Here is a 13189-nt window from a genome sequence, read left to right on the forward strand (position 1 = left end):
CTCTCTAGGAACTACAATGAAAGTGCTAGAAGTCAAGTGTTACTGGACATTCTGTGGGCTTTTGTGCCTGGTAGTTTTACCATTTCCATTAGTGAATGAAAATTTGTAAAAATTTAGTACCAATTAAATATCTGAGGCAAGCTCCGAAAGCGACAGTGACTTTGTGCAAACCTGGTATTGTACTTTTTGAGGATGTGTCTCTTTAAGGATGGATGATGTGTAAGTATTCAAGCAATAAGAAACATGTTTTGGGAGAAAGATCCTGAAGTATTTAAATAATGTGGGAGGAAGATTTTCTCTTTAGCTACTATTTGTCACTTTCTGTCATCAGGACCTTCACTCTAAATGTGTTTACCAAACCAAAATCAAGTTATAGAAAAGTTTCTGAGGATTTAACAAAAAAGTGATAGAATTCTTGGTGTCTGAATTAGATGCAACATGCCTGTAGGTGCTCCAAAGGGTGCTTTGAGAATGTTGCAAAGCTTGTACATAATGATCAATTTATCTTTAATCAGAATCTTTTCCCTGTCTCCCCCCTTCTCCTGGAACAAACTACCAAATAAATTTTGCATGTCTTCAAGTTTCAGCACTAAAGACTAAAAATATTTCTGGAAGACAAAATCATTGCAAATTAATCGTATTAATAAGGAAAACTTGGGGGAGTTCGGTGGCTGGGGTTTAGAGGAGGTGAAACTGTCATCCCTCTTAGCTTTCTGATAGGAGAAACTGTATTCCATGTTGATAAGCACTTAAATGAGAAAGATCAGTTTTATATCTTGTGATAACTGTGTTTCTTGAAGAGGTATTGTTCACGTGGATTTCATGGTCCGTTTTCATTTGTCATTTTGAGACACTTTGTATTGTCAGAGTTAACTAAAGGATGATGGAGTTTATTCTGTCCTTTTTGTTTTCAAATGGAGAAGGATAAACACAGATATGATGACCATAAAATACATACTCATGGAGCAGAGAAAAAAAAAAGTCTGAATGGGAATAATGTGAGTGATGCAATCTGAAGTGTTAGTTACCATAAGCTAAGTGTTTTTTTCACCTGTTTCTGTGACCTTTGAGGGTAAAGCTAGCTTGCTGTTACTTTTTGCTGAGAATATGTTTTTTGGGATCTTAAACTACCTGTTACAGAATGTATTGCAAAATGCCTCAGAGATTCCACAAGACCCAGCAAATAAGTATCTTGTCAGAATGGGTGAATCTTACATCATAAAGAGATATTAGTGTATGAGATAGACTGCAGTGTGCTGTGCTCTACACTAGACGCTTCTTGAGGACAAACAGAACAATTATTGACATCCTAAACCAAGGAGTGTTTATTCCATGCAGTGGGAGTTTACATGTATTTTAAAAATTTGGATCTTAGCGTTAACACTTTTTGCAACGTTATTTTTTTCTTTCTTAAGAATCTTAAAACATTTTTCAGGAAAAGAGAACATCTGCTGCTTTTCTCTTGTAAAATTCCTCTGTATTTCAATAGAGAAACGGTCTTTTATAATTGTCAAGAGAGTCCTAGTAAGAACTTTGAAAACATGCTAACCAGGCCAGAAATCTTACAGTACTCAGGAGCTCTTCTTGGCACTAGGGGCAGCAATGACCTTGCTTATCTATTTGAAGTTTAATGCTTGATTATGTAAACTGTCTTTAGAGCTTAGCCAATTTAGCACTGCAGCATTCACAAACGTTATGCGCAGTAAATGATTAAGCAAGCATTGAAGCACTAATCTGGCTAAGTGCTAAGCTGGTTTACTTCTGTGAGCTTTGAAAAAAACCCAACATTTAAGAATTTGTCTGACTTAACAGCTGCTTTTGGTTCCCACTGCCCAGAGGAGATGCGAGCTTCGCTGTTCCCTGGGTATCTGATTGCTTCATGCAGGTTTTCCTATCCTTCAGAGCTCTTAAACCCCAGAGGTGCCTACTGGTTTCCCATTACACTCTTTGAAGATGTGAATTTCAGTATAATGAAACTATAAAAGTGGAATCTGATAGTCCAGTTTAGGAAGTACGGAAGATTCTCTCAGCTGAGATTAGTCCTTAACTGTGCCAACTTCTTTGTTTTATACTGTAAAAACGAAATTTGAGCACTTTGTTGCTTCATCTTACAGGGGCATGAAAATTAAGCAATCAAAAAGTGTTGAACCTCAAATGAGTTAAGTATTCATGAATTATTTCCTTAGCTGTAATATACTTAACAGAGAAACTTTCCTATAGTATTTCGATTTGAAAAAACCCTTTTCTTCAGAACTGGCATCTGCCTGAGTGTTTACAAACCTCAGAATTGGTTTTAGAGTAACAGTACAAGGTTTTTGGGGAGTATAACCTTTTTTCCTTTTTAGCTCCGGTAATTTCAAAAATTGCTAATTGTAAGGGCTTTGTAGGCAGAAACTGCGCATTTGTGTCTAGTTCTTAACTCTGCCACCAGAGTTTTATAGAACAGTAAATCCAGTTATGTAGGAAATGGTCCTGATGTAAGAGTAATTTAAGAGATTTCAGAAACCAGTTCCTTCCAGATTTATACTGCAGTTTTCACAGCTCAACAATTAGAGAAGTCTGAAAAGAGGGGTTTGCGCAACAGCTGAGAAATAAACAGTAGTTCTGATAGTGTAACAAATTTTTCCCAACTTTGGAGGAATCTATAGAATTGCTCATTATAGCCACGTCTGATAGTACAAACTGATAATTACTTCACTGCCACTGTTGCTTTCTAGATTCAGTTTTCATAATTGTTCAGGTAAAAATTCTCCAATTCATACGTCTTCCTAAATCTGATTGTTTTATTGTGTTGTATCTCTTTTAATGGATAATATTTAGGAAAAACTCACAGATTCACTTATATTAAAGGCAGTTCATGCAGTTACATCAGTCTAAGGTTCCACAACCCCCGGTTTATGGAGCTCAGTTTATGAAGATTGCCAACAGGTTGGTTCCTGTATCTTCCATTGTTCTTTTGATAATATGCCCAAATTTGATTAGACTATAAACTTCTGAAAATAATTTTTCTGCATACTCATTAAAAACTTAGCAGGCATTCACCGTATGAGCTGAACATGTGCCCATCACAGATTTTAACGAATGGGCAATTACTTTCCATGCAGTTTTTCCTGTCAGAAAGCAACCAGAGAGGAGAACATAAAATACAGCTTTTCTTGTGTCACAAGTTCCCCCTGTTCATACCAATGCAATCAAAACCAGGAAGTTTTTGATGAAGAAACTTACAGTCTTGAACAACTCCTGCAGTTACGGTAGAAGATAAATGAGATGAAGCAAAGGGGCTTTAGCAGTTCATGTACTCATAGTTGGATGATGGCAGGAGACAATCCCAGCAGGAGCATGGAGAGGCGATGATGAACGAACGGCTTGGAGGGCAGAGTGGGGATGAATATTGAAATCAGCAGCAAGACACAAGTCTAAGGTGTAGGGGCTGGTAGGCGCGTAAATGGTCTGTGTAAATCCAAAAAATAATTGAAGAATCTTTGAAATTCATTAGCACACTGCGAGTCATTCTACTCGAATGGTGACATATAAATTTGGGAATAATTTAATCACTGCTGTGACAGCATGCTACTCTGCACTGCTATGGGATAACTGGCATATAAACCACTGCTCACCGTGAAATTAACAAAGCAACAAAATATTTTAAAATGGGGCAATAAACTATTTCAGTCCTAGATTTGATCTAGGCAAAATATCCTACCACTTAATGCTGGGACTTGTATCTTCCATATTACCCAGTATGGATGTGTGATGTATATATTACGTTTGCAGAAACAAATATGCATGCGTACACATATTGGTATTAAAAATACCAGTAATATAATCCTTAGTGTGTTCATATTTTTTTTTTTCTGTGAAATATGGCTTCAATAACTGAATTAATGTATATACCCTATGAATAATGTTTTTTTCTGTTCATTGAGTTTGACAGGTTTTTAAAGTAATAGTGATTATAAAATGTCTCATCTTTTAAAAAAGTTAGTGTTTTAAAGTAACATACTTCAATTACATCTGTCAAAATTATGTACTTTTTGACAAGCTTAATAGACATAGTTTTATTGTCATTGTTAGTTATTAATTTAATTGTATAAGCACCTCAAATTCATTATCAAAAGGAGCAAGTACCAGGAGTAAGCACTATACAGAAATAAAAAAGTATTGACTGTGTCTCGAAGAGGTTACAAGTTGAATGTAAAATGAGACATAAATGGTTACAAGGGAGTTCAAATGGAAAGAGGACAGTATGGGCCAGTAATTGCAGCACAAGAGAAGATCAGCAATTTCCAAGTTTATTTGGTTTTGGAGGTATAGTGTCTATTTTCTTATTAAGTGGTGTTGTTCCTTGCTGCAGTTCATCCTTGGAGGATTCTTAATTCTTCCTAAGAGTTTATCACTGGTTCTGTTTGAGTCAAGATCTCAGTAGGCTTTTTATTTTTATTTTATTGCAGTTCAGAGAATCAAGAGTTTCAGAGAGTGGAATGCAAAATAGCGCAGTCTGTTTTTTAAGGTTTGAACACCAATGTAAATTTTTTGTCCTTGAGTGCCAAAATTGTTAAACAGAAACTGCTCTAATGACACGGGGGTCATTTTAAAAGTTGCTTAAGAGCAATTAATTACCTTTAGCTGTTGCTTACCAGCACTGCCTGGTTGAATGCATTTTTGGGAGGAGCAAGACAGGAATCTTTCACCCCTTCTCTTGCAGTAGACTTTGCACAAGGGCATGGCAAGATTTCAGTCCCTTCTTTTTGGAAAGGGAAGGGACAGATCTCCTTCTCAAAAGTGAAACCATCAGCCATCTTCAGTTTGAACAGGAGCTGAACGCCAAAGAAAATCTCATCGTGGGGGACATGATAGAGTACAGATATTTTTGTAGTGTTTATTGGTTAGAAGTCAGCATTTGTCCTTTTTCAGAACACTTTTTCTTGGCACATGGATTTTACCAGCTGACAATGAGACCTTTTTTGTGTTCATGTATTTTAGTTAGAGGATTTGCTTTTACTTTTGGAAATATTTATGTTTCTATAAGAGCTGAATAAGACTGGCCTTGACTCCTTCTGTATGACTTCTTCAGTAAGCATATTTTGTAGGTAAGAAATCCTAGATGACAGGATTTTCACCCCTGAAATCAAATTAACATTTTTTTATGCTTAAGTAGAATTACACAGAAAAAATAAGGGAAACAGTGTTCACACAAAAGAAAAGTAGACATTGCAGATATGACTTACAGCATATGAATTTATATTCTTGGATCAAAGTACAAAATGCAGGAGAGAGACAGACATATATATTAAGTCTGTGGATGCTTCTTATATGTCTACATAATCATGTTCCCTCGTTTGGAGATAAGTGACTCCTCTTAAGTTCATGCAGCACTCTAGCTCCCTTTAGTATGTTATCTATTGTCATTTTTATTTACGTTAAAGTATCTTATAATTTTTATTTTCTACTGCTTCTGATCTGTTGCAAGCCTTCCTTTTTTTCCCTTTTACTGCCCACCTGTATTTCTTCTTCCTGTTTTCTGCAGCTTTCTCGTAGGCCTGTGCACTCCTTTTTCTACCTTCTCTGTCTTAGCACATTTCTCATCTAGTTGTTTGGTCAAGCACTGTTTGGGATTAGCATAAAGTGTAAAAGAATCCACAGTTTGTGTATAAAATTAAATCCTGTTAAAGAACTAGAGGTGGCAGCAGAAGGCCTGTTAGAAAAGGAGGGATTGCAAGGGATTCGCCCGTGTCTGGTATGAAGAAGCTGTGGTAGAAAAAGGAATCACAAAAGCAAATTTCAGGTGCATTTTTTTCCTCAGATATTACTTAGGGCAGTGATTTTGCATTCCATGGGTTTTTGTCCCTTGTAGTTGTTAAGTTGTTAAATATGCCCCTATAGTGCATTTTACTACACGAAAAAAAGAAGAGCAGGGTCTTGAAAATCAAAGTATCAGTTTGAGTTAATAAGATTCTGTTGCTGGCACAAAGTAAAACATTTTTTACACTTTTGTGATATACAGTGTATGTTGCAGCTTATGAAAACTGGCATATGTGTTCTGAGATGTACTGTATCGTAAGCTGTAAGAAACAAGTCGCTGAAATAACAGTTTGGGACTCTGTGGAAGCAGTCAGCTGAGTAATACCGTTGAGGCAAGGATTTATGGAAGGGGCTAAAGGCCTCTTCACTCACACCATAACAGCTGCCCCATGTGCCCATCCATGTTGATGGAGTCCGAGTCCTATGGTGGTTGGGCAATTATCTCTTTTCTGATTGAACTGCACTTCATTTAACTTGCTGAGATTTCTTCATTCAAGAGAAAAGTAATACGCCTGGGTTACAAGAGATTATTTGAGGATTTGATGCTCTAACAATGAGGGTGAAAAAAAGCATGTGTAGTAAGTACCGGTGTAGTAAAATACTTGTAGACTGCTAGAGCAGTATCCAGTAGTCTGCAGGTGGGGTGTTTAATTAGTTAATTTTGCTGAGTGTTTTGGGATATGGCTTGGGCTTCAGCTTACTTAACCTGATTTTGGAAATTTTCATAGAGACCGTAGGGTGACATTGTTATGAGAAATCTTAAAAGAAAAAAAAAATAATCTATTGAATAAATAGGTAATTTTGGAGAGTAATTGTGAGTGCAATTCTCATGGCACCGTGTTAAAATATCGCTATTTAAATTCTCCATGAATTTGCTGGTTGAGATCTGACCCTTATGTTGGTGTAATGTAATTTTTGTGTTTAACAGAATATATTACTTTCTCACTGATGGATTGTCAAGCAGACATCTTGATTAAATGTTTTCAGATAGGTGATGCAGGGGAAGCAGAGGTACTTACCAGTTATGACTAACCTGGCTCCACTTTGAATTTGCAGAAAGTAGTCCATTTGCACAGTGCTTGCCAAAGAAAGAAGAGCAATTAGTCTTGCTTCCCTCTTTAAAACTGTGATTCACACTGTAATGTGTGCTGTGAGGTTAGTAATTAGCATTGCAGTGTATAACTAATGTATGTCACTTATGAAGCGGTAGATCAGTAATGCAGCTAAGGTTCTCTTGAAGTTAAAGGAAGGGCTGAAGAAAGAAAGTGGGTCTTTTTTCTGCTACATACATCTATGATAAATCAATAACTGTCACTGCCTGAAATTTTTAAAGCTTGAAACACTGATGTCCTCAAAAGCAAAGAATAAAGAGCATGAGAGACTATTTTACTGTTCCATCAGAAAATAAGATGTAAAAATGCCTTCTCAGTTTTGTGTTCCTTTTTTTTGGTCATTCGTAGTTGATGTGAACTGTAGATGTTATAATTATATGTCAACAGTTCTGATGTTTCATTGTTTATAATACACTGAAAAAGTAAAGAAAAATAATATTCAGCTATGATAGAACTGTTCCTTACACAGTAAAGTAAAGCAGAATTAGCTGCCATTGAGTGCCTGTTTTCAGAAACTTCTCTCATTCTATACAAATGTGTCAACTGCAAGAAAATACATTTGAGTTTTGTGGTCAGCTTAGAAGTATTTTCTAAGAGTTTTTATATTATGTAATTATTATTAATTCTTATTTTATAAGAATGGTCAACTTAGAATTTTATAAAAAATATTTATCTTCAGTGATGCTGTACTTATTTTCTGTTTGTTTTATTTTATGTAGATTTTTATTTACCTTTATTTGTACTATTTTAGCAGTCCATTTATTGCTTCCTTGATTGATTTTTTTAATAACTTTCTCTGAGTTTCATAATCACAACAGAATACATACAACTTTTACAGCCGTAAACAGTGCAAACTTCTGAAAGAATTCTGATCAAGTTCGTGTTGAGCATCACTTAATGAAAAGTTGGCTTTTACACAGAAGCCCATTAAACTGATAATGTTCTCAGAAATAAGAGATGGTGGCAGGCAAACTACAACCCTAATCTGCAAGTGTTTAAACCATTGACACTTTCAACTTTTGACCAGTATGTGGTGGTAATGGAAAATCCAGTTTTTAGAAACACTCTGTCATACTTCTTTTAAAGAACATAAAAAAAGAGTATAATATTTGTTCCATTGTATTTGATATTGTGGGGTTTTTTTAAGATGATTGGAAGATTTAAGCTTTTAAACCTGATGCTCACAGAATTGCTTTAAAAGAAAAAAAAAATACAAAGAAAAATGTACTTGAGTCAATGAACAATTTTCTTAAATGCAGTGCTCTAACTGTAGTATTTAACATTTTTACTCCATGCATTTAACTTAGCTTCCCTATTAATAATGTGTGATGAGACAATTCAGACAGTATGTGTTGCTCTCCTGATTCTTTAGTTGATGGATATAGTTTCATCTGGATTCTGGTGTAGACAGAATCCATTGAAGCTAGGATAAATTTTATGGCAATCCACAAACATGCACAGAAACAAAAGTAAGCATTTGCTTATCCATCTATACTCAGGATATGGTGTTTGCTTGTAATTCCTGGGTGGCCAAAGAGAGGGTGGCCGCTAGACACATTTTCCACTGGTGGGGAATAATAAAGATGAAATCAAAATAATTTTCCTCTTCATGTGCATTAAGGCTTTAACATGCCCATTTATTCTGATTTTAATCTTAACTGTGGTCAGAGTAAGAGCAAACAGACAAAAGTGCATTTGTTTTATGTAGAAAGACTGGAGCGGTACCTTTCACATCTTTAGTTTGATGTCAAAAGTAGCAGCAAAGGTCATAAGTTATACAAACAAATATTTTTCCAGAAGTCAGGCAAAAATTTAAAAAATTGCTTTATGGATAGTTTCAGAGTTTCACTTAAAGTAGCAGGTTTCTTTTCCTTCTGCTGTTCCTTCCTAGTTCTTCTGTCAGCCTGGTTTGTGTTTCTCATTCGAAACTGCCCTTTAGGATCAGTGGGGAATTTCCTGCAGTTTTGAAGGACAAGCAATTCCTGCTTGTCTTTTAATTTTTGTTATGTGGCACAATCACATGACTTAGAAGTTACAGTAAAACTTTCAATAGCAAACATTTATAATATACCTAAAATAAAAAGTGCCGAGTTTAATATACCTAAGTCTCTGTGTATAAAGATAACACAATGGATTGTACCCAGATGTACTCAAAATCCCATGGTAAATATAATAGCAAAATAAAGCAACTAAATGACTTAAATTCAGTGAAGTAGCGAACTGGGAAGAGTGGCAATGGTGGAAGGCTGAGTGTCCAGTTTTTCAGGGATCTGCTGAAATATTGGATAGTGATTCAAATGAAAAGGTCTTTCACAGAGCAGGCATGTACACAGATTTTGAAATAATTCAGAATTGTAATTTCCTTTTTTCCAGATGACATGAATCTGTAAATTCAATGCCTCCTTAATTAATTGAAGTAATCTGGTAGTAAGCATATAGTATGATAATTAGTGTTCCCTATTAAGATCATTCACATTTTAAAATTAAAATTAGAGATACGTGCCTTTTCTGGAACAGTATTAAGTTGAATTCATCGTTATTAAGGATGTATGCAGAACTTAAGGAACCTCTCAAGGAGGTTCAAGCTAAATCACCCACGTTAAGCAAAAGAACGTAAGAAAAAGAAAACAGGTAATGACTGGGACGCGAATGCTTAGGCTCAGTTGTGACTAGGTGCAGGGTTTGTTTCACAGTTTGCAGGACTAGAGATCTAGTGTGAAGCTGGGTACTGTTGTCTAGTCTACAGTTTATTTTCCTTTCCAAGGGAATTATTTAGTTCTTTCCAGAGCAGAGTAGGGATAAGATTAACATGCAAGTAGTTGACCTAATTAAGTGATAATACACAGAGGTCTTCCAGTGGACAGACAAATCCTGCTCTAGCCTTTGGGTGATTTCCCAGATCTAGGAGGTTTTTCTTGCAGTTTATTCTGTGAAATCCAGTGGTGAGAAAATAAGGAAAAAGAGGAAAGAGGGAAAAGAATCAGTACGATGGAAATTCCTGTACTTACAGTTTCTGTATTCTTGTTTTGTTGAACTTGATTTGTTACTTTGGTGGCAAAACTCAAAGTAATAGTACTTCAAGAATTCTTCCCTTCCTCACTCGGAGGAACAGTATAGCAACAATTGCCATGGGGAGTGATTCACTTCCAATTTATAGACCCCCTATTCACAGTGTGATGCTATAAGTAGTGGAAAGTGTAAGAGTTTTTCTTGGGGGTACTATACTATGTCAGGAACCATGCCAAAGTTGCCTATGTAGTAAGTGCCAAAATTAAGATTTTTTTGCACTTTGACTAATTTCTCAGAAATCTTAGGAAGCTCTTTAAAATATCATACTGTTATTTCAGTATGATGGCTGTGGTATATATTATTAAACATACAAGAAGGGTGTAAGGTCTGAGAAGCAAGGTGTCCTAGACCAGGAGGCAACATACCCTATCCTGGAGTTCACTATTGGCAAGACCATTGTATGCAAAGTTGAATGGCAAAGGTGTCATGCCATATTCTCAGTATCAGTCACCAGTTGTCAGTGAACTATGAAATGTTCCAACTGGAGTCTCAGATTTGCCAACTCTAAGCACATTCCAGGTAAAAAGATGAAGCTATGTTCATCTAACGAGCCAAGGTAAAGGTGTTAAGGATATGCTGGTTAAAAATGGCAGACTCAGCTGCTCTGATCTGCCTTTTCAGCCCTGCCCATAATTAGGGTGATTCAGTGATGAAAAATCATAATTTACGAATCAATCATTGTGGTGAGATATTCTCCTGTGACATTTGTGATTACAGCTATGTTAAAGTGGCGTTCACTTTCTGTTTACCTAGAAGAAATAGTTCAAGACGAAAGAGTGTACAGCAGGATAAGGAACGCCTCTAAAGCTTTTTCTCCCTTTTATCCTTCCATCCTTTTAAAAATGATGTTAGAATCATAGAAGCGTGGAATCATTAGGTTGGGAAAAACCTCTAAGATGTTGACTCATAAGTTTGTGATATTGTAACAATGGGGTATTATCATCACATTGTATGTTTGTTGGGTTTTTTTTTTAATTCTATGGTTGGTTATGTTAGGAATAATGAATAAGCCCTCTTACTGCTATGTTTAATTTTTTTTCCCCTATCTCTCTTGTCAGTATATTTTGCTGAAATAATATACTATTAATTGTCTTAAAGGAGTTAAACACAGTGCATCTGGAGATGTATACCTTACGCTTCGGACATTTTCTAATAACTTTTATTCCCCTAAACCTGCAAATGAATATTGGCCTTCTGTAAAGAGTAGGTTGAGTTATATTCGTGTTATGTACTACCTTACTAGAATCTGGACGTGATTTTTCTTAACTGGAATTCTTTCATTTCCTTAACGCTGATTGGGCCAACTAATTCTAAGCAAGCAGAGCTCGTACCCCATCCATCTTTATCGTAACTGGTAATAAAGAACCCTCTAGGCTCGACATATTGTCATGACAATTATTCTCAAGACATTATATAGCAGTTGTATCTGTCAACCCATACAGTATGGAATATTTTAACTGGCAGTCTTCCAAGAGTGAACATTAATCTTAGCATCTCTTCTCTTACAGTCCCTAATCAAGACATTCCAGGGGTGATTGCACTAACGTTGTTTGAAGACTACATCTACTGGACAGACGGGAAAACCAAGTCGCTCAGCCGTGCCCACAAAACCTCTGGATCAGACAGACTATCACTGATTAACTCATGGCATACCATAACAGACATTCAGGTGTACCATTCTTACAGGCAACCTGATGGTAATTATTCTGTCCATGCTTTCTATGCAGCACACTGATGTATTTCACTTAGTAGCCAGTTGCTGAGTTAATGGAAGCTCATTTATCTGCAGTGATTCATTTTTATTTCTGTTTCGTTTCTAATTGTGGAAGTTTTCAAATTAACATTTTAAAACATAAATCTTTGGTTAATGTTATATGTATACCTGGTGTTAAATAAATGTGATATATATTGTTAAGTTGCATTACAGCACAAGTTACCAGTTACCAAGATGGGAACAGTGTGTTATGAAAACATTAAACATTATTCAAAAAGTAAGAGAGAGTTAAAGTAAGAGAGAGTTAATAATACAGAATACTGTTATTTAGAAACTTGTTGGACTGAGAGAATGTCAGGGAATGTAGGTGTTACAATTGTGTCTGATCTCCTGATGTTCCTGTATTTGAATTGTAACTGAATACAATTTGGCACTTGACCTAGATAAGCTAATTATTTGCGTGTCTCAAACCACCACCACCTCCCCCAAGAACCTAGTGCTTCTTTCTTCCTCTCATTCTTTCAGTATTGAATCTACATCCATAGTACTAATTCATTTTTGCATACAACAGAGAATAGCTTAAAGGCAAAAGGAAAAGGTTGCCTCTTATGGGTTTTTGATTTGAGACGTTCGGTTGCAAAAATAGTATGTGTGATACATTTTTCTTCCTCTATAAAGCAGATACCCCGAAGTACACTGAAATAACAGGCTCTGGTATTCTTTTCCTGTTCCATCCACAGTGTCTAAACATGTGTGTACAGTAAACAATGGTGGTTGCAGTCATTTATGCCTCCTAGCCCCTGACAAGATGTACACTTGTGCCTGTCCCACTAACTTTTACCTTGCTGCGGATAACAAGACGTGCTTATCGAACTGCACTGCCAGTCAGGTAAGTGCATATGCATGGGGGAAGGAGGATTATATTTTACTGTATTTCCACCTGCTTTTAAATAATGATTGCTGGTGCCTATGAAATGTGGAAGCATCCGTCAAAGGAGCCAAAGACTAGGTAACTCGTGGGTACACTTAAAGCATTTCATCTTCAAGGCTATTAGTTGAAAATAGGTTTGCAAATGCCTTTTTTCCAGAGAATGCAGAACTTGTTCCCTTTCAAATGTGACTGTTCCTGCCAGTCATTAGAACAAATACGGCTACTAAACCCATAAAAATTGCTTTGAAAAAACATTTGTATAAAATATGAAACATAAGAATACAAAACGTGTATAACAATAATACGAAGTGTGTATAACAATGATTTGGGAGTATTCATGCATGAATGAACTTTACATTAATACAAGAAAACAAGCTCAGTCCAGTTAGGTAGGTAGGTAAACGATAAGGTTACATTAAAAACAAGCCAGTAGCTGAAATGGGAATGGTAGAATATGCAGTTAATTAACAATTGCATCAATCAAATAATTGAATTCTTTACAGGAGATGGATTTCCTAGTACTTGGAATAAATATTTGGTGATTTTTTTTTCTTAAAATAT

General features: G+C 35.9%; 1 protein-coding gene across 1 annotated transcript in view; it reads left to right on the forward strand.

Moving 5' to 3' along the window:
- LRP1B (LDL receptor related protein 1B) overlaps positions 1-13189 on the forward strand; it is a 578117-nt gene that overhangs the window by 471712 nt on the left and 93216 nt on the right. The window contains exons 63-64 of the mRNA XM_086465459.1: positions 11492-11680; positions 12438-12586. Of these exons, the coding sequence (XP_086321585.1) occupies positions 11492-11680; positions 12438-12586 (338 nt within the window). The remainder of the gene's footprint in view (positions 1-11491; positions 11681-12437; positions 12587-13189) is intronic.

The sequence above is a fragment of the Leptosomus discolor genome, chromosome 5 (assembly GCF_034619465.1).
Source record: "Leptosomus discolor isolate bLepDis1 chromosome 5, bLepDis1.hap2, whole genome shotgun sequence".
In the NCBI taxonomy this organism is placed as follows: Eukaryota; Metazoa; Chordata; class Aves; order Leptosomiformes; family Leptosomidae; genus Leptosomus; species Leptosomus discolor.